The sequence below is a fragment of the Cyprinodon tularosa genome, unplaced genomic scaffold (genome assembly GCF_016077235.1).
Source record: "Cyprinodon tularosa strain WSP-4 unplaced genomic scaffold, ASM1607723v1 ctg273, whole genome shotgun sequence".
NCBI classification, from domain to species: domain Eukaryota; kingdom Metazoa; phylum Chordata; class Actinopteri; order Cyprinodontiformes; family Cyprinodontidae; genus Cyprinodon; species Cyprinodon tularosa.
This window is the reverse complement of record NW_024038978.1, coordinates 863,160-890,356: the sequence shown is the minus strand read 5'-3', so window position 1 is coordinate 890,356 and position 27,197 is coordinate 863,160. Positions and strand designations below refer to the sequence as shown.

General features: G+C 39.8%; 1 protein-coding gene across 10 annotated transcripts in view; it reads left to right on the top strand.

Moving 5' to 3' along the window:
- The window catches only part of agrn (agrin), a 454,482-nt gene that overhangs the window by 341,627 nt on the left and 85,658 nt on the right, over positions 1–27,197 (top strand). For all 10 annotated transcript variants that reach the window (XM_038289893.1, XM_038289889.1, XM_038289895.1 and 7 more), the window contains 7 exons: positions 14,198–14,340; positions 15,611–15,716; positions 20,738–20,857; positions 21,235–21,399; positions 22,116–22,259; positions 23,616–23,740; positions 23,862–23,967. In XM_038289893.1, the coding sequence (XP_038145821.1) occupies positions 14,198–14,340; positions 15,611–15,716; positions 20,738–20,857; positions 21,235–21,399; positions 22,116–22,259; positions 23,616–23,740; positions 23,862–23,967 (909 nt within the window). The remainder of the gene's footprint in view (positions 1–14,197; positions 14,341–15,610; positions 15,717–20,737; positions 20,858–21,234; positions 21,400–22,115; positions 22,260–23,615; positions 23,741–23,861; positions 23,968–27,197) is intronic.

Here is a 27,197-nt window from a genome sequence, read left to right as displayed (position 1 = left end):
TATAAAGTCAATGAGTTGATGCAGTCAGCTTGTCTAACTTAGGTTGAACATTTTTAACCAATCTTAATGTTTGATCTGATTGAATTGTCTAACTAAAGTGCCTTGAGATGACATGTTTTGGGAATTGGAGCTACATAAATAAACTGAATTCAGGTCAATTAAAAATGCACCCGTCAGAATTCTGCTGACTAAGTAAAACTTTTAAACATTGTCTTTATGCCAGAAGGTGCATCAAAGTAAATTTAGTTTGTTGATGTTATGACAAAGATAATAATTGATAATGTTATAATGCAGATTTATCTGACAGTAATCCGCTAAATGCTGAACTGAGCCGATGAAGAGGAATGTGTTCAATTTTGATTATTGAGGAGTGATTGGTGCACCACAAAAATGGAGCAATTTGACCTGCTAAACTGTTCATATGAATAAAACAATGCATTGTGGACGGTCGGTTAAAGGACTGGTAGGACTCTACATAGGGGACCATTTAGACCAAACAAAGCTTCTAACCATACCTTGTAAACAAAACTAATTATTGCAAGATTTCGGAATTCACAAACTCCTGAAAATACATCTGCAGCTGATGCGTTTTCCTCGATACAGAAAGGTTTCCAAATGAATTGCTGTGACAAGTATGACGTAAATACGTTAACCAGAGGCGAAAGGCTGAAGCAGAACAAACATGGCAGTTTTAGCTGGAATGGTCTCTATTTCATTTTGAAAAGATGAGGAAAAGAATGTTGGACTTCTGCCTTTGTGGATGGGCAGAGGTTTGCACTGCCGTGTTCTGTCAGATGAGTTTACCAGGTCAGACCAGCATACCTATAGTCAATTAGCCTGGGTGCCATTCCGAACTTAATCCCGCCCACAATGTTTGAGGTCGGGAAGTTCGGTCTGACTAGAATTGAGTAGGACTACGTCAGGCTAATAGTCAATACCCATTTATCCCTTTAGTGTTGTACAAAAAATAGACTTTAAACTGCCCCAATGGGCATGTATCCCTTTAGTCAAAAAATCTATTTAATTACTTTATTTTTGGTGGGGTTTTTTTTATCGTATGGCGATCTGACCTTAAATATTTTTTTTTGTACATGAGTAAAAGGATACAAGCCCGTTGAGGTCGTTTAAGTCTATTTTTCTTGCAAAACTAAAGGGATATATGCAAATCTGACATGTTGCGCATGCATATTGACTGTAGGTATGCTGGTCTGACAGAATACGGATTGGGTAAGAGTTTTAAAAATCAGTTAACTTCTTGAAACCACTGCTGCTGTGATTGGCTTAAAATTTGACAGGGAAGGCAGTACCCAATCAGGTTCAAGAATTGTGCTGAATATCCCTCGCTTTTGCAAACATGAGGCTTTCCAGATCGATTCCTGCGATGCAATTTGAACACAGCATCAATCTGACTTATGCCGGGTTACTTTTAACTTAACCCGGTGTTGTATCTGTGGACAGTATGTCCTTAAGTCACATTTCTGTTGTTATTTTAGCAATTTAAAACTGTTGAATGACATTCTGCTGGGTCAAAATCTAAACTCTGCTAGCTTACATTTTAAAATCCTTTTATTATTCTTTAATCAGTTGATATTTTTTTAGCACTAATAAGAAAAAACTAAAGAATATTTAATTTGTGATCAAATCATCTTTTATTTATTTAAAATCTTAACCTTCTGAGTGTAAATGAACTTTAAATAAGTGTATTTGTCCTTCTTTTGAGCAGGTAGGTAAGAGGTTCTTCCAATGGAATGAGTATTTCTACCTTAAAAATAAATAATTAGATAAGAAAATGAAGTTGATTTTTTTCTCTTGAAACTAAATAATTTTATTTCTTTGGTAAATTGTCTTACTGTACCTACTCAAAACAAGGGGAAATTACAGTTATATTATCAAAAACCGACTTATTCGTATTGGAATGGCTGCAGTGCAAATGTTGAAATCATACAGAAACATATTAATTGAGAGTTAAGAGAACCAATTAATTCTCTTTTTATCGTTAGTGTCTTACTTGTCATCACAGGTGGCTCACCTGCGTCCTCTATCTAAGCACCAGTGATACATTTCCTTGCTTCTTCAAATGCAAAATTAAGATAAGGTGGTAATGATGTTTTTCAAATCCTTAATCTGTTTGTAAAAGGAAATGACTGTCTTTAATTGGGCTTCTAATTGCCAGAACTGCCCATATAAAAAAGGCAAGTATTCAGTAAAAAAAAAAAAAAAAAACTTGTCAGAATGAAGCGTTTGATCTCATAAAGATAAAGGATTTCACACAGATTTTCCCGACACTGCGACCATATTTCATTTGTGCTCTGACAAACACATGGCATCGTTTATGAAGCCTTTCTATCCAATTAGGCTTCTAAATGTGTGACCGATGGCATCTAATGTGAGTATCCCTGATTTTCCATGGCTGCAGCTTGTGCCGTTTCTCCCCCCCCGACGCTGAAGGAAAATAGAACCTAATTTACCGTGCAGATCGTATCTTGATCTGCTCTGACAAGCCTCAGCAGAATACTTATCAGCGTCCCCTCACTCAGCCCTTCAAACTGTGGCGGCAGCAGCGTGCCCAGCCTCTGGTTGTCATGCAGATAGCGGCGGCGATGTTCCCCTGTGGGTAGAGGGTCGCCACAGTGAACATAGTCATCTTCTGACAAGGTGTGAAGGGGAGCAGATTACACCTGCCAGCAGGAGGGATCGCTGGAGAGAAGAAAAATGGATGTAGTTTGGAGGACTGGGCAAACAGATGAGGAGAATCTACTTCCATTTCGATTGCTACCCAGGGGTGTTTCATTCTTTTTTTTTTTTCCTCTTTTTGTGTTATAATTGTCAGCCATATTGCCACCACAGGCCCCAGAGGCAAATCAGGCCACCAGAGCTCCAGCAGTCCATTTAACATCATTTCATTGACTGGGATATGTGACCTTTTTGTGTGTAGGGCACAAGGAACAGTGAGGCTGTAAACCCTCAACGCTGACTTGCAGGCACACGCTTCCCATTGTCTGCACTGCAAAAACAATCCAGAAATAAGTAAAAAATGGCTTAAATTAAGTATATTTAGCCTTAATTTGAGCAGGTAAATAAGATGATTTGCCAATGGAATGAGTATTTTCTCTCTTAAAATAAGATAGTTAGATAATATTTACTTGAAATAAGACGATAAAATAGTTTTTTCTTATTTTAAAAGGAAATTGTCTTGTTCCATTGGCAAAGTGTCTTACTTATCTCCTCAAATCAAGGAAAAACACACTTATTTTAAGAAAAAATAACTTATTGAGATTTATATTTTTTGCAGTGTGTTGGCTGTCTGGAGTTAGACAAAAATGCTCTCATCTGCCTCCCCGAGGGAGTCTGTGAACATCCTGCTTTTTCCATCACTTGCTCATTTTGATTCAGAGAAAACCATCAGGCTTACACAAAAGAATCCTCTTTTTTTTGTGCTCCACACCGCTCCCTGCTGTCCCACCCACTCATTTCTCTCTGTGAATTCTGCACTCCTCTCTGTCAAAATTGGGCCTCCCTGACAAAAAGAGGCACCAGTGCCTTTTTCACAAGGGGGTAAAGATGGGTCAGAAATCGATGATATCACCCTGGGGCCAACTAGTCTTTTCTCCCTCTTTCCCCCTAGATTATTTTAGCCCCCACGAGTCTGACCCAAACCCACGACTGGAAGTCTGCAGAAATGTAACACAATCTAAACCAAGCTGTTGGTTTTCTCCTTTTGATGTATCTTCGCTGCACTGCCTGTGTTAAAAAATGATTTATCTCTCATAAATTTACCCCAACGGAGATGTACGAGGGGTGAGTTTTGGCAAAAAAAAAAGGGCGTGTAAAGAGAACCCCCCCCACCAGCCTCCTGTCACTACATATTATATTGTTTTTTCTTGCCACCACTGTTGACAGCAGCAAAGCCCTACATCACCAGTAAGAAATCAAAGATAAGCCTTTAGAGGAAATGAACGTGTGATTTATAAGCTTACGTAGACCCGCCTTAAAACCCACCCTCATTAGTCTTATTGGAGGAGGGCACAGCATAAAAAACAAAGTTGTTTTCTCTTGCTTTTATTTAGTAGTAAAGAAAAATTACAGTGTTCCCACTTTTGGCCATACAGGGAAATTTATCACCTGTTTAATTTCACACTCGGGCAGTCTTGGCCTCAGCTCCTTTTTCCTGACACTGACAAAGTGGCAACAGAAAGTGGTGCATCAGTTGTGTGTGTTTGTGTGTGGGGGGGTATTTTTTAATTGAAAAAGGCATTTAATAATCAAAATAAGTAAGATGTGGAAGAAGCAAATATTTTGCCCCCTTTAAGGCATGAGCTGGATCTAACTCCAGAACATAAGAAAGGTCACCAGGAATGAAGGGAGGCGAACGGATTTGAGCTCGTCTTACATCTATCATATTCATGCCCAATCAGGACTTGTAACCTTCTGCTGAGGTACCAAAACTTTTTCTTGCCATTTGCAAACAACTCATCTTTCTAACCGTGAGGTGGGACACATCATTTGTCTATCTTTGGGGACCTTTATTCGAAATAATGTCCTCTTACATCCATGAAGACAGTTCAGGGGACTTGCAGGACAAAAATGAAGGTAGCGCATGCCACTTTACACCATTCACTGAATGTCATATTTTGTATTACTTGGATTTAGAACACTATAATATCTATGCTGCGCTATTAGAAGTTGATGAAGTTAAATCTTCATAAAAAGAGTTTTACAAGAGAAGGATCCAGAGTATGACTAAAGCAGTGCGAGGGTAAGGACTGTCCCAAAATTTTAGGTCGAAATTAATTCAAATTTTAAAAAACAGATAGAAGGATATTTCATTCTGAAAACTAAACAGTTAACTAAAGCCTTGTTTAGAAGAGTCTGCGTTTAGTGTAGATTTTTTTTTTTCTGTCCCTTCATGTTTATCCATATTTGCTGTTTTGATTTTGAAAGAGATTCTTATGCAACAAAAGCCTTTAAGTCCTTCATTTTTGTATCCTTACTAATAAAATAGTAGTTTATTAAACCTAAACCTCACAATTATAAAGCTCAATTTGGACCAGTCTAAATTTTGTAGACTTGACAAATAAATAATTTGAACTTTATCATTCTCATAATAGTGGAATTATTTTATTACCACAGCTCTTAGTAGCACACAAAATAGATACAGAAAAAAGAAGAAAATGCAAAGAAAAAAATATAGGTGCATCTGTGTTCAAACTTAACCAAACTTAAAGAGGCATTATGGAGTCTTCTTATGATACTGCCACCTGTGGCCAGAACACAGAATTGCAGCCATCTTTTGCTCGTTTTTTGTAGCTCACCCAAATACTTAACGAGTTTTTAGCTTTTTTTTGTAAACTTTTTTGACATTATGTGGAGTTGCCATCAGTGTCTGAGTTACGCTCAATGCCTTACGATTCTGATTATGGAACAAAATCCATCTTAAATACAACACTTTGGTTGTTTGCTAGGTTGGACCCATTCAACATGGACACGCTTGTTGTCACATCTGCCGAACAGCATGGGAACTTCCAACCTGAAGTAAATTCATTAAATATACTAAAAGCTTATGCATGAGCTCTGAACTACTTACCTGTCAGTCTCCTGATCAAACCATGTTTTAGTCGTTATGGGTAAAAAAAAAAGGTACTTTTTAGGATATTTTTCAGTAAAACGTACATAATGGCTCTTAAAAATGTAAATATGAATCTTTAAATACTTTGAATAACAGTAATATTAGAGCTGAGATATAATAAAAGTTTTATAAACTGGGAAACAATCACTTTTTGGCAGTGATATAACCCATCTCAGTCAATGTTGCTTTTACCAATCAGACTAGTCCCTTTGCTGAACATTGTAAAGGTGGTGGGAGTATATTCAGTTGAGTTTAGTTGGTCAGCATATGGATAATATATAAAACATCTATGAGCTTTTAATTGGATAAAAAAGGAACCAGCAGGGGCGTCTCTAGGTTTAAGAGACAAGGGTGGCTCAGCCCCTAGAAGATAATGCGCGCGCCCAGCGCGCGCCGAATTTTTTCAGTGCACCTGCTAAGGCGTTATCTAAGACAAGGGTGTAACTTTGTGTTGAAAGTTGGTGGGGACGGCTCATAAGGAAAGGGAGCTACCTGCGCGACGCCTTTTTTTTTGTTGGAAAGGATAAAGCCAAAAAAATGCGAATAACATTTATCAATTTAATGCTTACAGTTGAAAACATAACTGTTACAATATTCACTTATATATTTTGTGCAAAAAATATCACATAAATCTAAAAAGACAGTACAAATCAAAGAAATCAAATAAATATATCAATTTTGTAGAACATTTATTGACAGTCAATTTTGGGTCACTTTTTAAAATTAATTTACTTTTAAACTAGGACTCGGACAAGATCTTATGGGGCCTTAAGCAGAATATGATTAAGCAACTCCGTCTTTCTGTCAAGAACATCCACTAGCAGGGTATCCAGGGGGGGATTTACCATTAGGCAATACTAGGCAGTTGCCCAGGGCCCCAAGTTCTGGGGGCCCCATAAAACTCTGTTTCCATGTATGGTTAATACAACTAATCCTTATTTGTGCACATTAATTATGTTTTTGATAAAAATCCTTTGGCTAAAATGCCATCAGAACGCTGATAAATAGAGAGGAAAAAGGGACAAGAAGAGAGGGACAAAACCTAGAACAAATCATGGATGTCTATTCTATTAACATTTCTCTATCTGTAGAATGGAGATCCTATCCTTACCTTCCTGCTAGTTTGCAAAAAGCAGCTTGCTCATGAGTTGTCAACATAACACGTTAAATCTTAAATGTACGTGTACATATAAAAGAAAAAGGGGCAAATAAATAAAATAAATGCAAAATAAACAACCCTCTAAAAACGGAAAATTGTAATGGACTGAAAGTCCTGTTTTTTTTGTGGGAAATATATTGGCGCTGTTGTCTGTTTCTATGGCAACGATACTGAATGTAGTGTAGCTTAGAGACCTGCATGGGTCGAGTTTTACCAACCCGCACCCGCCCGAACCCGTTAGGATGACTACCGAACCCGACCCGTCACCCGCGGATATCTTCAATTCAAATGTTATGGGGAGAGGTTGGAGGGGGGGTGATGGGGAGAAAGCGAGAGGCAACAGAATCTTTTTTCTGAGTTTTTTGTCGGGGTTTGTGGACGGTGAGCAGCGGGGAGAACTTTTTTTATTTTCTTTCTGAGGAGCGGCATGAATGGGGTTTTAATCAGATATACACAGCACAAAAAGCAAAATACGTGTACAAAATATTGGTGGGGACATGTCCACACCAGTCCTTAAGGAAGTTACTCCTATGATTGTTCAGATTAACTTGTCTTCTTTATGGCTTTTATTCGGTGCTTTACTGCATTTGTTTTGGGAAAATATGAGGAAAAAATAAATACAGAAAAAAAAATATTTTTTTTTTTATTTAAAATTTTTTTTAAAAATAATTATAGGGTGGCTAATGCCAAAGAAAGGGTGACTGAAGCCACCCTTAAATAGGTCTAACGACGCTTATGGGAACCAGTATGAGCTTGTTGCTGCTAGAGTGATTCATTGTTATTTGTAGTAATGCCCTCAAAGTCTATTAATGTTATTTTGATATTAAAACTTAGACACACATATCCAGACCAAGATAAGATGGGTGTAGTGTTTTGATAATTGCTTTTTAAAATGGGTTTTGTATCCCTGAATATCCATTACCAGTATATATAACAGGAAAAACCTCCTCAAAACGATTTATTAGAAACACAATTTGCATGTGGACCAGAGGAACAGATGCACCAGATGATCTAAATTTCTGTGTTATTATTAATGTGCCTCCATGGTTACATTCACCAAGCAGTAATCCAAAGTGGCTTTAAAGACTGAATATAGAGTCCAAGGTGTTCATATAACACAAGCCAGCAGCGGCACCATCATGAATGCTGGTTTACCAAAAGCTCAGTGTATCTCCCAGACTTTCTCCTACATCTTCAATTATTTACTCCTGTTCTGCTCTTTTTGGTTCGGTCCCAGACACCTTTCACGACACAACCGCAAGGTTCACTTCTGTTATTCTCATTGTCAAATTCTTGCTATATTTTCTAGAAGCTATTTTCATGCAATTCACGTCCTTTCTTCCCTCGGCTGCTGAATTCTGTCTTCTTAATGGAGCTCTCTCGGCTAAATAGACTGGGGCTTCTGACATGATTGAGTAAAAAGGAACGGATGGGCAGCGCAGAGAGAATAGCTGATGCAGCCATCTTAGCTGGGGATGGATTAATTGAAAGGTTCATAGGCAGCGCAGGTGGTGGACACATCAAAGTACAACGGCTAATTAGGACCCCCCTTCGCCTTTCACTTTTTTTTTTTTTTTTTTTTTTTTTTTTTTTTACTTTTATTTAATTTCTCCCAAACATACAAACTTTGTAGAAGACTGGTCAAAAATCAAAAACAATATCAGCACTACATCTCACATGTATATATAAGAGTCCATCCATGAGTTCTATGTCCATAGCAATTGTCCGTTAGAGTCCATTTTACATTCCACTCCCAGTGTTTCCAGTGGTCTCCTCCAGGTGTTTGTAAAGAATTGAAGGCTTCCATCCATGTAATGTCCAAGTCTAATCAGAGTCATGACATCAGCTATTAACGATTTCCATAAAGAAATGGAGGGGGGTTCACTACCCACCCATTTCACCATAATGGCCTTCCTTGCTAACATTAACAGTGACTGTATAACATGCTCATATTTTACTAGTGATTTAGGAATATGTCCCAGCAAACATATCAGTGGGTTTTCTGACACAATTTGACCAATAGCTGTACTGATTTTGGCACATACATCTTTCCAAAATGACTGAATGACATCACATTCCCACAAACAGTGAAACCTGGTGCCCACAGAAATTTTACATTTGAGGCAATTTGAAGAAGTTCCCGCATTGTACTTGCTAAAAATATAAGGAGAAATATATACATTATGCAAAATGTTATACTGCATTTCTTTAAATCTGTTACAGACAGAAATTTTAGATGGCAGGAGCAGGATTTTATCCCATAATTGCGTGCTTATTTCACATTTAAGTAAAGTTTCCCAGGATTTCCTCAACCATGCCAGTTTGTCCAAATTTAGCTGATAGATCTCAGAATAGAATTTTGATATAAAATGTTTGTGGTCCCTATTTTCAAGAAGGAACCTTTCCAGTCTATACGAGTCTGTTGGGTGTATCAATGATTTTGCTTCCTTCATTACATAATGCCTAACTTGTAAATATTTATAGAATTCCTTATTTGATAACGCGTACTGTGTTTTTAAAGAATCAAACGATTTGAATGCCCCATGTTCAAAGAGATCAGAAATTCTAATTATGCCTGCTTTATGCCAACCCAAAAAACTCGAGCCTATGTCTCGAGGCAGGAGATCTGGGTTGTCTATAAGTGTTGATACCATATTAAGCCGGTGATTACTCTTAAACAGTTTTCTCAGCTTTTCCCATGCCCACAAGACATTACTTATCAACTGATTATCCTTCATTATTTGTGGCAAGTCGTTCAACCGTCTTCCTAGCATGTTAGCAGGTGAGCAGGATTTACATAATGATGTTTCAATGTTGAGCCAAGGTGAATCAGGGTGTCCATGTATCCAGGCAGAAATGATCCTGGCTTGTACAGATAGAGCATAATTTTCGATGTTTGGTAACCCCCACCCCCCTAAAGCTCTGGGAAGTTGTAATATCTCTAATTTAATTTTGGGTTTTCTTCCTGCCCAGATGAAGTCTACCATTGCTTTATTGATAACCTTAATGTCTTCTGATTTCAAAATTACAAACAGCATGGCTGTGGGATATATTATTTTAGGAAGGATGACCATCTTAACAAGATTTATCCTCCCCAAAAATGATATGGGAAGAGCCCTCCATCTTGTCAGCATCTCACACAAACCACGAGTCAGTCCATCGATATTTTGCTTATACACTTGGTTAATGGTTGGTGTAACTTTGATTCCTAAGTATACAAATCCTGATGGGGCCCATCCGAAAGGTTTAATATATGTAGGTTCCCTATCCCCCGCCAAGCTGTTCAAGGTCATTATAACAGATTTATCAAAGTTCACTTTATATCCAGATATGTGACCAAAATCCTTAATACATTTAATCACAGCGGGTAATGAATCAGTTGGATTTGTCAATGTCAGAAGAACGTCATCTGCATAAAGCAGAATTTTGTGCTCTTTTTCCCCAATTTTGACCCCATGAACATCTGGATTTTGTCTAATGGCCATAGCAAGAGGCTCAATGGCCAGAGCAAACAAGAGTGGTGAGAGTGGACTACCTTGAGCTGTGCCTCTTCCCAGTTGAATGGGAGAAGACAACAGACCATTTGTTAAGACAGAAGCTATTGGAGTGTTGTATATTATTCTAATCCATCTCATAAAATTCGGTCCAAACCCAAATCTTCTCATAATTTCAAACATATATTCCCACTCAATCCTATCAAACGCCTTTTCAGCGTCCATAGAAACAACCAACCCTGGAATTTGGTAAAAGTTGACGTAATGGATAATATTAAAAAGGCGTCTTGTATTATAATACGAATTCCTCCCCTTAATAAAACCCGTTTGGTCTGCATCTACAATCGAGCATAAAACTTTTTCTAACCTATGAGCTAAAACTTTTGAGAGTATTTTATAATCCACACCTAGAAGGCTGATAGGCCTATAGGATGAACATAACTCAGGATTTTTATCTTTTTTAGCTATAAGTGTTATATTAGCTCTGTACAAAGTCTCTGGTAGTTTTAGTTCCTCGAACGATTTGTTGAACATTCTAAGCAGCAAGCTGCCTAATTTTCCCTTCATTACCTTGAAAAACTCCACTGGAAAGCCGTCTGCACCCGGACTCTTCCCCGACTGAAGTGCAAATATAGCTTTATCTATTTCCACCTGCGTTATGGGAGAATCCAGCAAGTTAACCTGCTCCTCAGAAAGTTGGGGAAATGTTACATCATTTAAGAAAAATCCGGATAACAGGCTTGTCATGTCAATCTCAGAGCTATACAAAGTAGCGTAAAACTCTTTGAAGCTATCATTTATCTTACTATTTTCCATTTGTCTCTGACCATTAGAATCAACAATCGCCGTGATAAAAGATTTTGCAGGGACATTTTTTGCAAGATGAGCCAAATATCGGTTAGGTTTGTTAGCCGATTCAAAAAGTCTTTGTTTAGCAAAAAGAATATCTTTCTCAGCCTTATGCATTATTAGATTTTGGAGAGCTGTCCTAGCGCTTTTAAGCTCATTTAATGTTTCTGTAGATTTAGTACAGTAGAATTGATTTTCCAATTGTTTAATATTATTCTCAATCTCTAACTGCCTTGCTAATCGTTCCTTTCTCTTGTGACTTGTGTATGAGATAATAACACCTCTGAGATAAGCTTTATAACTATCCCATAAAATTCTCGAATCAATATTCTCACTATCATTAGTTTCTAGATAAAATGTTGTTTGTTCATCTAGAATACGTACAAATTTGTCATCCAACAAATACAACAAATATTGGTGGGGACATGTCCACACCAGTCCTTAAGGAAGTTACTCCTATGATTGTTCAGATTAACTTGTCTTCTTTATGGCTTTTATTCGGTGCTTTACTGCATTTGTTTTGGGAAAATATGAGGAAAAAATAAATACAGAAAAAAAAATATTTTTTTTTTTATTTAAAATTTTTTTTAAAAATAATTATAGGGTGGCTAATGCCAAAGAAAGGGTGACTGAAGCCACCCTTAAATAGGTCTAACGACGCTTATGGGAACCAGTATGAGCTTGTTGCTGCTAGAGTGATTCATTGTTATTTGTAGTAATGCCCTCAAAGTCTATTAATGTTATTTTGATATTAAAACTTAGACACACATATCCAGACCAAGATAAGATGGGTGTAGTGTTTTGATAATTGCTTTTTAAAATGGGTTTTGTATCCCTGAATATCCATTACCAGTATATATAACAGGAAAAACCTCCTCAAAACGATTTATTAGAAACACAATTTGCATGTGGACCAGAGGAACAGATGCACCAGATGATCTAAATTTCTGTGTTATTATTAATGTGCCTCCATGGTTACATTCACCAAGCAGTAATCCAAAGTGGCTTTAAAGACTGAATATAGAGTCCAAGGTGTTCATATAACACAAGCCAGCAGCGGCACCATCATGAATGCTGGTTTACCAAAAGCTCAGTGTATCTCCCAGACTTTCTCCTACATCTTCAATTATTTACTCCTGTTCTGCTCTTTTTGGTTCGGTCCCAGACACCTTTCACGACACAACCGCAAGGTTCACTTCTGTTATTCTCATTGTCAAATTCTTGCTATATTTTCTAGAAGCTATTTTCATGCAATTCACGTCCTTTCTTCCCTCGGCTGCTGAATTCTGTCTTCTTAATGGAGCTCTCTCGGCTAAATAGACTGGGGCTTCTGACATGATTGAGTAAAAAGGAACGGATGGGCAGCGCAGAGAGAATAGCTGATGCAGCCATCTTAGCTGGGGATGGATTAATTGAAAGGTTCATAGGCAGCGCAGGTGGTGGACACATCAAAGTACAACGGCTAATTAGGACCCCCCTTCGCCTTTCACTTTTATTTATTTATTCTGTTTTAATGTCTTACCTCTTTCATTTATTTATCTCAGCTCTACCAGGATGCCTGAGCTGAATGTGAATTGGGTGAGCTTACATTTGCCTCTATTTTTGTTATGCCTTGCTGAGCTGGCTTACAGTAAACACGCAGGAAGCAAACCAGTGCCTATTCTCCTCATCTGTCCTCTCCCAGAAATACTTTAGATAATGTCACCAGTGGCTAAGAGCCATTGGCCACAAAACGTTTTATTAAACTCAAGACTGTGGCTCCTAATCAATACCTTCCTACAATGGTGTCATTTGGTAATAGGATTAGGGATGGGGGTTTCGAATGGAGAGAGAACCAATCCCTAAACTGGTTCTGATGTTTTGTTGGACGATGGGCCTTAGCTCCAGGTAATGAAGTCAGAGCTCCTCCATTATATCGACCCCCTCAAGAGCTCTCCTATCCCATTGCTGATGACCCGTATCAAAGAGGAACCAAGGCTCCTTCATCCTCCCCCTCCCCCCCTCCCCGGCTCTGTGACCTTCTCCATAATCTACTTTAGAAGATGGGTTTCGCTAAGAGCTGCTTCCATCACGAGGACATTGATTTTGCCATTAGAGGTGGAGCATCAGTACACAGAGTGGAATTAGCCCAAAAAAGAAGACAAGACGACGGCAGGAGGAAGGAACACCTTGATTAGAAGCCCTTTGAATCCGTTAGGCTTTTCTGGGAGCTGTTGGTTCCTTTTCTGAATAACAAATTAGTCTCGAATGAACTTTCTGCCTGCCTCATGAGCGTCTCTCCCCTCGTCTGACACGCTTTCAAACCCCTGCCTTCACGCACATTCACCTAATCTCCCCCAAGGGCCTCCGCTGCAGGAAATGTTTGTAACTTCAAAAGAGGGGACCCTCCCACTGTCTTTGTCTGCACGATTTGTTTCTCTCTGAAACCAATTCCCTAAACAACAGGCTTTCGACGTGTCACCGCTTATTTTTCTCATTTTAATCTCTTTTAAAAGAATAAAAATGCAGAACAGTAGCAGAAAACAAAGTATCTATGGGAATTTTCTTTCAATTTTTTACTGTTGCTACAAATGAGCAGCTCTTCCCTCTTCCTTTAGCTCAGCTTTTAAACCCTGTAAATGACCTTTCAGGGTCACAGTTAAAGAATTGCTGTGACAACTTTCTCCAAGGTCTCGGCAGATAATTAAATTTTACAGAACGCTGTGCAATTAGTTGCATTCTCATATCAGTAGGCAGGCACCCATAAAGCGCCTCTAAAGGCCAGAGAGTCCCTCCTTTTTTATTTCTGATTTAATTGAAATAAGAGAGGACGCCTCATTGGTGGTGCAGAGATGTCTAATTTATTTAGTCACTATCTAACCCTTGCTGCGGTGGATCATTATTTTCGACTCAGCTGCAGTTCTTGGTGTCTTCACTTGCAAGATGAATATCCATACTTTGTCATCCTCTGAAAATTTAAGCAACCGTTCATCTGTGATAAAAAGAAATATCAATTTCTACCTGATGGCTTAGTGGAAAAAAGAAAATAAATCATAGTCATATTGTGGTGTTGGGTGTGATTACTTGCAGAATGTGGCTCTGGAGCATCTGGGTCGGGCGTGGAGAGCTGCGAACAGGAGCGCTGTGCCATGCATGGTGGCCAATGGAACGACGATGAAGAGGATGAACGCTGTATCTGCAACTTCAGCTGTGAAAGTGTGCCACACAACGAGGTAAAACCGCAAGGAAAAGTACATGGTCTCTCTCTCTCTTGTTTAAACCTTACAAACCTTACCTTTTTCAGTCAACTTTGTACCACAAAATTACATGGTTCCAATTTTTTCCAGAACATGGGTCAAAAATCAAAAAGAGTAAGGGCTTAAGATTCTTATTGAATGAATAACAAACATAAATATGGTACAAAGTTTGGAAAAATGTCATAAAACATACAAACATATGGTAGCTAAACATTACAAGCAACATGTTGGTATATATATATATATATATATATATATATATATATATATATGTATATATGTATATATACATATGGGTATATATATTTATAGGTCTGCTGTATGGGACCACTTTGCATTTATAGTGACCTACGATGACGGCAGGAAGAAAGTTGTGGATAAAAGTGTGTGTGCAAGCATTGTGCAACACGTTTTGTTTATGCTAACAGCAACACAACCAACTTGTCATGCTAACCCCAAAATCCCACATACTCCATCAGCGCTCCATGGTTTCCGCGGATCATTAAAAATAATTACAATTCATACATTTTTTTGGATTCTTTTCATTAATTTCATAAATTTTTATTTTTTTCATGAATTTTTGTAATTTTTATTTTATTTTATTTTTTTCGGTTCAACAATAAACATGTACCGAACCGAGCCGAAAACCGTGACCACGAAACCGTGAACCGAACCGAACCGTGGATTTTGTGATATATATATATATATATCACACTAGCTCCTTCCATTTCCACAATAAAAGGCTAATCTTTATCCCCCCTGACCGCACGCTTTAAGAGCCTGATGTTGATATTGTGGAATCAAATGGGCGTGGCTTACATCGTGCAGCAGAAGAAGTATGATAAGCAGGAGATTTTACTGATGGGATTCCCTCAGCCCACACAGTTTGATATTGTCCTCCCCATGCAGCCTCTCATAACCCATTTAGTAAGATCATTTCAGTCTGATTTGTTTTGCGCACTCCAGTTTTTATATGAATCAGATTTTGCTCTGCAACGTATTTCTCAGGTCACCAGTCAGGGAGATCATCTCTCATGTTGCTACAATTGTTCCACAGACCTTTGCCTTGACTTCAATCCCTGTTTGTGATTTACTGGTCTAGGTTAGCCTGATGCTTTTAGATGCAGTCAGATGCTTGATGTGTTCAGTCTGTGCATAGTTAAAGGGTTTAGCTACCCATTAAATTGTGATTAAAATAGCCACCATGTCATAAAAATCTCACTTTCGGTAATTGTTTTCTTTGCAGGTGTGCGGCTCTGATGGAAAAACCTACAGGAACGAGTGCGAACTAAAGAACACCAGATGTTTGGAGAAGAGGCAGTTGTTGATTCAGAGTCAGGGACCCTGTGCAGGTCGGTGCATTACCCGCTCACCCCTAATGCGATTGCAGTGCACAGGTGCTTCCTCATTGTCGCTGCCATCCCATTACTCCACTCATTCCCTCCATCGATGGGGTTAAGGTTTCGTCTCTCCTCGGGTTCTAATCCTCACATCGTTTCTGTTGTGTCTCTCCTTTGTTAGCCAAGTCGCTAACAGCTAATGAACTGACAGAGATAATTTCTGAATGTGATTTGCCTTTTCTGTGTGATTTTGCTCCAGGAAAGTTGATTCACGTGGGTTTATGTTTTTTTTTTTTCTTCAGCAGCGTTTGTGTTTCACGTCCTGAAACCGACGGCTCCTCTGAGGCCGGCTGGTGTGCACAGTTATAATCTTTCTCTCAGGCATGTGTGTGTTAGGAGCTGATTGCAGTAATGAGTCTTTTTTTTCTATCCTGAAAATCTGACAATATAAACCATTAAACTTGCCTCTGATCCCTAAGGATACCACTTTACTCCATTATGGCTAATATAAACAGCCATACTTTGCATGCGATAATGGCATTTACCCGGTGAAGTGATCGTTAGATCAGTGGCCGAGCTGCAAAGGTTAACCACCTTCCTCTCTGTGGCTGAGGCAAATGAAGAGCCTTTGCTGGTAAAGGCCGAGGAGCGGAGCAAAAGGCACTTAAGGGATTTCGTGTGATCATTCCAGCCTGTTTGATTCCCCCTGGGTCCAAAAGAGAGGAAGATGAAGCGAGCTGAGGAGAGGGAGAATAAAGGAAGCTCCCAGTGTTTCCACTCACATCCCTGTGGATTCTTCTTCCTCCTAAGCTGGTGTCCTTTGGGCGCTGACTGTCACGCTCCTCTACCCACCGTGGATAATCAATCCTTTCTTCTGAACAGCCCTCTATGTGTACAGGACCTTTGGGCTTCTCTTCGTCAATTGGCTAATGGATGAACTCAGATCTTTGGGATTTTCCCTGCCCTCTACATTAATTATGTGAGGGGCAATTTTGAACTTGACCTTAAGTTCAGAAACCAGAATAAGAAGTTTTTTTTTTGTAGCTCTAAGCTTTGAAATAACTTTTTGAGCCTAGTTTTAACTTTCCTATCAGCTACAAAGCCTCTGCATGAAATTCATACAGCTTTTTCACATTTTTAAGATATAATCACAAAGTTTAGTGATTAAATTTTGGGATTTTACAAAAGAATAAAGCAGAATTTAACTTTCAAATAGGGAAAAGAACATAATACTTTTTTTTGATTAACATGCATTTGTATTCAGTCCCCTTTACTATAAAACCCCTGAGTAAATTACAGTTAATGTTTTAATGCTCTGAGAGGGTTTGTTAGGGGATATTACTAAAAAACAAAACAAAAGAAACAATGCCCCAAACTTTATAAAAATGGAACTCTCTTGAGTCCACCATTCCAACATTAGTGGATGATCCACCCTAAAATTATAGGTCTTTAACAGAAGCTGGTCACTCTGGAGGAGCTGCATGATCAACAGCTCAGGTTGGGGAAGGAATCATGCTGGTCACATAAAAGACTGGAGGTTCACTTAAAAGACTGGAGGGTTAGCCTAAACATACAGCCAGAGGCAGCATCGAAGACCAAAAAAGAATTAGAGAAATTATGTTTTATTAAATCCTCTCCATCCACTCTGAATGAACTTGTGCTGCTTCACAACAGCAAATGAGCAAAACGTGAAACGTTCAGATTTGAAGAGCGGTTAGAAGAAACCCTGAAGCACATGATTATAGTAAATAGTCTAGTTTAAAAAAAAAAAAGAAGGGGCGGATGGTAGATTTTTTTATTTTTTGGCCTAATTAATATAGTCTATTAACTATATAGGCCACTTTGATTTTATTTATTTTGCTCAGGCTACTCTGTGGGCTACTCATAAGCCCACAGACCGCCAAATGTTGAAAGGGAAATATTATTGCATATCATTTAAAGCTACAGTGTGTAATTTTCAGCGACATCTAGCGGTCAGACTGCAGACCGCAGCAACATGAACATCTCCCCCCCACCGCTTCTCCCCCCCAACAGTACGGCGAGCGTTACAGGACAAAATGTCTTCCACGACGTCCACATCACCTACCTTCTCAAGTGATGAGGTTTGTTTACGTAGATAATTTTACAGATAGTATTTCATTAGTCTGTGTAGGGTATAGATTTCATGTAGACTTAAGATAATAAATATACCCGTTATTTTTTCTACATCGTTGTGACGTTTTGGTGAGCTGCTTTGCATGGTGATATAAACAGACGAAGTAATTGTAGTCATTAGTTTAACAGCGAGATTGTGTTCGCTGGAAGAATATATATTCCCCGTTTACAGAGTCCAAGTCATTTTGGTGGCACGGGGGTTACAAGGCAAGGAAGAGGGAGAGGACGAGGGCGAGGGCAGGGAGGGAGAGGGCAGGGAGGCCGTGCAGCTAGGGCCAGGCGAGGGAGGGGTGCCAGCGGGGTGAGAGCAGAGGAGGAAAGGCTTGAAGATCTCCAAAGGAGCCGCAGAGAAGTAACCGAGGTATATATCCAGAAAATTATTTTACAGAAAATTACTGAATCATTACCTGTGAAACGTCAGGGACATTGCTGAATAAGTATACTGGAGAGTAACAGCATCATCACGCAGCATGTTATTGTTTTAGACAGGTCTGAGCATCCTGTACTCCAAAAACTGCAGTGATATTAGACAATTGTGTGTGTAGGATTAATTACCTGTCCAAGAGAAAACTGGCAACTTGAGCGTCACTTTGAAAACCTTTTTCCTCCATCAGTGACTTCCATCGTGTAAATGCCGTGCCAATGTTGATCCGTGTTTTTTGTCGTTTCTTGTCACGCTTGCGTTTATTCTCGTCGTGTTTCCGCTTCTTAGATGACGGGGGTTCGGTGTCCGCCGCTTTTCGTTGTGATACAGAGTAGGCATGATCCTCCATTCGTCTGATGTTTGGCCACACAGTGCCAAACAGTTTGCAAAGTCACTCACGCCTGCCGCCTTGTTCACCTTTCTTGTTACCGAGGCGCAGTATACCTGCTTCTTCTTCTTCTTTGGTTTCAGGCAGACTAAACGCTTCTCAGGCATAATACTGCCATCTACTGTTCAGTACCGTCTCAGTTCATCTCTCTCAACTTGCCGTAGTCATTTTCGAGCGTCATGGGAGATCTCGCAATCGCTAGTTTGTTGCCTCTGCGCTTGCCGTAGCGCAAAGATGTCAGCCTCCATGGCTGCGAGACCCGCTCCTATGTAATTATAAATAACGAATTCTAAGGCAACGCAAATGTTATGGTTAAAAGGCTGAGCTCATAGGTGATGATAAATAACATAGTTATGTATAATATATTAAATTTCTGACTTTATATGCCTGTAATTATTACACACTGTAGCTTTAAGAAGGGGGATGATTCTTAAGATTTTTTTTAAGAAGGAGGATGCCATTCCCCCTCATCAGCCCCTCAGTTCGACTACTGATTATAGCGAAATGTGTGTTGAAAAATATAATTTGATATTTTAGATGATATTTTCAGGTCAGTATAAAGCACATGCTCCCTGACTTTTCTCAAAAACTTGCTTCTGTAACTTTAGAGGGTCGAATCCGTCACTAAGTGAGTTTGGCTTTGCGGCAGTGTGAGCCCCCTCTTAAAAAAACGATAGCTAACTAAGCTAAAAGTTATTGTGAGGCAACAAAACTGATCTGACTCATACGCTTAACCTGGAACCTCCAGCTCTAGCGCACCTAGTGGTTAAACGTTACACAAGTGGCTAGATATAAACACGCGCCACATTGTTCAGATTTTATGTTTTCCAAAATTCTGAAATCCATGGATCATTTTCTTCCAGCTCATAAATAATGTGCACATTTTTTTGGTCTGAATCCATTTATAATACGATATAGTTAGTTATAAGATCTAAAAACCCTTTTCCAAGGTGCAGCACATGGATATTTATAATGTTTACAGACCTGAGGTGATTCACATAATTCCTCTGTGGTACCTGTCAGCTCAATATGGCGCAAGACTTAGTCGAAATTAGTGGAAATTATAATAAGTCCGTAAAAATACTATTATTGCAAAAAAAAAGAAGGATAATACCGTTCAGAAATATGAAATGTACTATTGCACGTCAAAGTGAGCAGCAATGTGCCTGGCAACAGCTACTGGAGGGCAAAGAAACCGAGGAAAGGGTGGAAGAACATATGAAATTAAAAGTTCTCCTTGTCCTAATAGGCTTGGTGCAGATAGCCCAATGCAGCGTTGGAAAGTGGCGACTTAAATGAACTGTGTCCAGAGCCCATCTCTGGAGTGGGAAAGCGCTGGAAAAAAGGAGCGAGCCGAGTCATCACCATTAGGCTGTGGCTCATATCCACACCAGTAACAGTGTGATTTATGGCCCGGTATCTCCAGCCTCCAAACTCCAAATTAGCAACATAAGAAAGGGAGATTGGTTGGGGAATAGAGAGAGAAAGAGCGGACTGAAGAGAGAGCTCTCTTTTTTTTTCATCTACAACTTAACTTTTCACTCAAAAGCTTTGAACAATGAGCTTTTTCTTGCCTTGGCTATTAAACAATCCCCCCCCCCCCCCTTTTATTTTTCTCCTCCTATTGTGTTTGCTGTTCACTTCCAGCTACGAAAAAGAGGCCAATTTCAGGGACACGCTTGTTTCTATCTGGTTGAATGTAGCTCTGCCACAGCAGTTTGGCGGCTGGTGACAAAAGAGCTTTCTGCACAGGCAGAAGCAGCTTGGCACGTTCCTATGCATAAAGTAGTTTGTGTTTTTTTTATATATATATATATAAGCTGTAGGTTTTCAGAAAGACAGGAACAAATGAAGAGAACATGCAGTGTGGTAGGTGGTAAATGTCAGCTGCTGCAAATTCAGAAGAGTCTTTGCTTGTTTTCACCAGAGGGATCAATTCTGTCTCACTGTATGAAAAAAAAAAAGCTGCTCCAATTGTGTTGTCTAAAGTCCAACCGATCCAAACCTGACCAATTCCGTGTGTATTCAGGTCCCTTTCTTCTCTCCTTTGTGCCATCTTCCCCTCAGAGAATCCTCCCGCACCTCCGACTGAGCTGACAGCGCCGCAGCACTGCAGCCTCTCTCCGTACGGCTGCTGCTCCGACAACGCCACCGCCGCTTTAGGGGTCGGGCAGGCTGGATGTCCCAGTAAGTCCATGTACCCCTTCCAGGCTCCGCCTACTGAATTCCAGATGCTATCAGGCTTAACTGACCTTCACTGCTGTTGAAGTTTCTGCAAGATTACAAGCAGAGCTACAGAGCTGGAAGCGTTTCATCTTAATCCAGGGAATAATTATGATAATGCCAGTCTTTACCAACGGAAAAAAAAAAAAGCAAATCTTCTGATGATTTTGACTCTTGATATGGTGGAGATGTGGAATGAAAATGTTGCATCAGGCCGTAGTCTTTGAGATCCTGAAGATTTAGATAAAAGCGTAGATTTTCCACCCCCAACACAACCAATCCATGTTGTAGAAAGGATTTGAAGAGCTTAAGAATCACAGATGTTGTTGAATTTTCCACAGGTACGTGTCAGTGTAACGTCCACGGCTCCTACAAGGGCACCTGCGACCCGACCAGCGGGCAGTGCTCCTGTAAGCCGGGCGCCGGCGGGCAGAAATGTGACCGCTGCGAGCCGGGCTTCTGGAACTTCCGCGCCATCGTCACCGAAGGCATGAGCGGCTGCACACGTAAGGAAGCCAAATAATCCACGTCGTCTTTGAGCTGCTTTCTGCATTCTTATCAGAACCTCAGGGTAGATGTAAAGGCCAACGCTCCCATAATGTTTAATGCTACATTTATAAAGCATTTGTTGACAAACAGGCAAAGTTACTGACTGAATTTGAGCAGATTGATTTCCTGTTGCATCCTTTAATGCTGTCAAAACAGGACTGAATGAACGGCTATGCGGTTGAGGCGTGAGGTCATGACCTCTTTGTTTGTCTTGATGTAATGTAATACGCCGACCGCTGCCTCCTGGAGCCAGGTAGCCGGCTTTCAGTCACCAGCAGGGAGCCTGCAGGTGTCTAACCTGTGGCCTGACCTTAACAAGGTTTACCCAGCCCAAGCAGACAGCAAACAGAACACCAATGAGGTTTTCAGCAGGAGGGGAGCAGGGAGATAAAAATAATCACATCATTGATTCGAGGAACATGATGGGTTTGATGTCCTTCCCCGAGGTTGTTGTTTTTTTAAGGTCCTTTTACAAAATCATTCTCCTCCTTCTTCTCTCCCCGCTTGAGGTGAGTTGAACTGTTCCCAACCTCTCACTCTAAGACTAAGATGTATCTTTGTTTACCTACCGCACTTAGCGAAGCTGCCAGTTATTGTCCCTGATCGATTTGTTTTGGGTTTTTTTTTTTCAATCAACGCTTCACTTTTTTTCTTTATCTCGACTTCATTTCAGCGTGCAGCTGCGATCCCACAGGCTCGGTCCGGGATGATTGCGAGCAGATGTCGGGACTGTGCTCTTGCAAGACGGGGGTGAAGGGCTTGAAGTGCAACGTGTGCCCAGATGGGAGGAAGATCGGCATGAACGGCTGCGACAACGGTAATAAGAGAGAGAAGTGAGGTGGATAGAGGCGCCTCAGGCTCCCCTGTCCTCTCAGCTTTGCTCTTCCATCCTGAAGAGGTTTTCTTTCACTTATCTGATTAGTGGATAAGCCTTATGGCGGCCACTCTTTCTTGATCTCCTCTCGGCATCCATCAGGTTTATTGGCGAAGAAGGAAGTGGCTGCGAGATAGCTAATCAATAGTGATTAGGGAAATAGTCGAGTGTTCAAAAGGCCTGTGAGCGACATATTACCCATTGATGTTTCTATTTCTCTGCATCAAGCCTCATGTTGGATGATTCAGCGCCAACATGTATGTGCTTACATAAGAGCTATTGATGGCCTTTGATTGAAAATAAACCCGCCCCGGCGATTGCTTCGAAGGAAACGGGAAACAAAACAGTTAAAGGAAAGGTTAGTTCCTGCTGGGGGGGTGGGGGCTGCCGCTCCTTGATTAAGATTCACCATCTGACATCGACTGGAAGTCAAACGCTTAATGAAGCCAACAGTCTCAGCGCATAGCGAGGCGCTCAGACGCACACAGAGATAAAAAGAAAAGGTACTCAGAGGGCGCTTCACATGAAAACATGGGGGGGTGTGTGATGCTGTAACAATGTGATGAAACCAAACCACCTCTGAGGGTTCAGCTGTTGGATCAACAAGGATTCATCTAACCTTTAGGGGGGAAAAGATGACAAACGCTGCAAAAAAGTTCTGAAAATGTGTAAAAGTGTCTTAAACTAAGTGTATTTATTCCTAATTCAAGTAGGAAAATAACCTGCCAATGGAATAAGCATTTTTAACCTCAGAATAAGATACTATTATGCACTTGAAGTAACGTTTGTTTTTTTCTTATTTTAAATGTTAACTGTCTTGTTACATTGGCTAAGTGTCTCACTTTCCTACTCAATTCAGGAAAACTGCACTTATTTTAAGAAACAAAATGACTTCCTTAGATTTACATTTTTTGCAATGCAGGTGAATGGATGATATGAACTCTGCTTCTCATATTGCAAAAAAACAATTTAGAAATAAGTAAAAAATTATTTAATTAAGTGTATTTACCCTTGATTTGAATAGGTAAATGAGATAATTTGCCAAACGAACACGTATTTTTACTCTAAAAAATAAGATAATTAGATAATATCCCTAAAATAAGACAATGCATTTGTGTTTTCTTATTTTAAATCTAAATTGTCCTGTTCCATTGGCAAAATGATTTTTTCCAGTGTAATAAACATCAGGTCATTAAACATTACAGTCATGTTATCTTCTGTTTGGACTATGATTTGCTTTTGTTGATCATTATCAGAAGGGACAGAATGACTAAGATTGCAAACCTGTTTCCTGCACAGGTCCAGACGCCCCAAAGTCGTGTGAAGAACTGGTTTGCAGCTTCGGTGCAACCTGCATCGAGGAAAACGGCCAGGCCCATTGTCAGTGCCCTCCTCCTGATTGTGACTTAAGAAACAAAACAAAGGTATGTTTGTTTACTCGAGCGAGTATGTTGATCCACGAGCCCCCTACCCTACAAACTGAACAGCAGGGAGCTAACATGTGGCTCCGGCTCCCGTCCCTCCATCTCTGTCACTGTGGAGCAGGTGTGCGGCTCAGATGGGGTGACCTACGCCGACCAGTGCCAACTGAGGACCATAGCCTGCAGGCAGGACAAGGACATTACGTTGCAACACTTTGGACAGTGCACAGGTGAGCCTGAGCCATACCTCAATGCATCACAGGCGGAGAGGTTAGCCAGCTGTCTGACTGGTCGCCTGCTGGTTCTGAGACCGTCCAGCTCTCTATCTCGAGGGGGAAATTAGGAAAGCTGGATCGGAAACGCTAAATAAATGCTAGTGCTGCAGATACGCTAACTGGTCACTTTATTATGTACACCTGTTCAATTAGCCACTGATACAAATAGCAAATTAACCAATCCCATGGCTCCAACTGCACAAGTTTAAGCTTGTGTTGTGTGGGAGAGAAAGAAAAGGAGACAGAAAGATGGGTCGCCATGGACTGTTCTTAAAAAAAAAAAAAAGACTTAAATTCCTTTTTTTTTTTTTTTACCATTGATCCTACAAAAACATACAGGACTGCACTGTAAAAACAGGCTAATAATGGTTCTGCTGAGAGAATAAATACGTCTTTATTTGTTCTGTTCTATTACCAGATCTGTCCCAGAAAAGTAATCCCTGCTCTGTCTGGCAGCGCATTTTGGATTTATAAATAAATGCCTCATTTTTTGATTTCATGTTTGCATTTCATTGTACTTGTTTAGTGTATTGTGCATAATCTAAAGAAGGACAAATCAAATTCAGATGAAGACGATATTTCACAAAGGTGGGTTGACATGTCGGATAAAGATACAAGAAATATAAAGGAGGGAATTTAATGCATTTATTCTCTCAGCAAATTCATTATTAATATTTCATACAATGTAGTTTTTTATGTTTTAATAATTTAAAGATAGAAATAGGCACTTTCAGTGTCGCCTTAACATTATTTGCAGTAAGGATGACCTGGATGGATCTGTGGTTGCATCTGATGACACCTGGTGACAGTGTTGACTGTACGGCTTCTGTGTCGTGCATAACATTGCCTGACATACATTCCCATCTGATCTGCAGATCTTCCTTTACTGCAGAAGTGAATTTTGACTTAATTTGATCTGAATTAGATCAGTCAAACCTGATCTAATTGAGTTTGAGTCTCTTTTTTTGAAAGTCTTTATTTTATTTGGATTTAGGACCATCTTAGATTAGCAGAAGCAGCTCCCCCAGAATCCCCCCTTCTTTGCCTCAGCTGCTCTGACTCTGTTTTATGGGATCATTTCTTGTCACATTTTAGAGCCCGTAGCACCGATAGAGCATCTCTGAAACACTCCCCCTGCTGACTATATCCATCCAATCTGAACAAAGCCCCAATCATATCAACCAGTTTCTCTACATTACAATGAATGAACTGTCCTCCAGTGGCCTGCAAAATAACCAGATCTCACTCTGAAAGAAACCCTTTGGATAATTTTTGACCCAGAGATTATCATCATGGTTACACTGGAAAAAGTATAACCTTGCTTAAATAAAAAATAAAAAAGATGTCCAGATATGTAAAATATTTGACCTCACAGAATCTGAATTAAATCACTTCTTATGACCTCATTATTTTATGCTGATGTGAACAATAATGCTAATTTAATGCTAATTTCCGTTGACGAACCAAACTAATATATTGAAATTGAACCAACCTAATGCACTTACTTTTAACTAAATTAACATGAATTAATGTTTGTATTGACACCGGTTAATTAATTTAAATATATCCAAATTATAATTTTCACATTTCATTTGACTTTACTTTGAAAATAATTTCCATTTCCCATATTAGAAATTCTTAAAAAGAAAAACACCTGGCCAACAGGTTACTTTAAATGTATTTATTAACTGTTAATGTAGCGTGTAATGTATGGTGTAAATCCAGGTGGTGTAAATTGACATTAACTAACCTCGGCAAGCGATAACAGTTAGCAACCGTCGCTAACAAAAACAGCCCTCCTGCTCTTTATAACAGTGGAGGCTCCCGCTGCCAGTGACGGTCGGCTATCAAGCATTTAACGTGAATAAAACTCCACTCTGTACCTTCAAACAATGTTTGTTTAGCTCTGGATGTAGTGAGGGCTTTTGGCTAGCTTTTGGTTAGCAATTCATTGTCATAACATTATCGGTGAATGAATAAACCCTCTCAGACGTCAGCTAGCTAATATTAACTCGCTAACTAACCAGCTATAACATTGATTATATGCAACTGCTTTGCTACTTGCTTTTATTTGTGGGTTAAAACCACCCAGGATGTAGAGACGATGAAAACGGCGCTCTCTCACTGTCTGGGACTTGGACTTGTTGGTAGTCTGTGACTTGGACTCTATCATGTGATCTGACTGTGTGCAAAGCGCAATTCACATGTGACTCAAACATAAAAAAATTACCTGCAGGTCATGAATAAATATATACACTACCATTCAAAAGTTTGGGGTCACATTAGCTACGTTTACATGGACACAACTAATCGGATTGAAGGCCTGATCAGATCAAAAATGTTTCATGTAAACATGTCAGACTGAAGATTCTAATCCGATTCGGTCCGATCGGATCTAAATTTAATTCCGAAAGAGAGAGGTGGTTTTTGCCGATCGCCATTCCGATTGGCGTCCATGTAAACACCCATTCGGATCTTAAGAGTAAAATAATCTTCACTGCGCATGTGTGCGACGTCAGCATAACGTTTTTCCGCCTTGTCAACAACAGGAAACCACCGGTCGCTCTCGCTCTTGTTGTGAACAACATGGCGGGAGGAGTCTAGGAACGCCGACTTATACCCTCAAGTTCATTTAAAGCTGCAGGAAGCAGGAATTTATCCTCCTCCTCTTCCTCTTCTTCCTCTCCACAGCCCACTCGCTCTCCCACGCCGGTTCAATCGCTCATTCTCTACATTTTCTCTCGGACATTTCGCTGCCAAACGCTTTTTTCCTCCTCTCTCCTTTTTTCTTTCCGCTCGCTCCGAGCGCATCGTTTGTCAGGCCTCCCAAAAACCAGACGCAGACAGAACTGCCAAGTTTGGCAGGAAGTTCTGCGCATGCTTAAAAGATTTAATCTGATCCAATGCTTGGTACATGTATACACACGTCATGATCGGATCATTTCATTTAGTGTCCATGTAAACGGAGATTTAGAATTTCCGATCAACCAAGGTTTGGATCGGATCGGGGAAATTTTGCGCATGTAAACGTAGCTATTGAAATTTCCTTATTTTTGAAGGAAAATCATTGTATTTTTCAATGAAGATAACTTTAAACTAGTCTTAACTTTAAAGAAATACACTCTTTACATTGCTAATGTAAATGACTATTCTAGCTGCAAATGTCTGGTTTTTGGTGCAATATC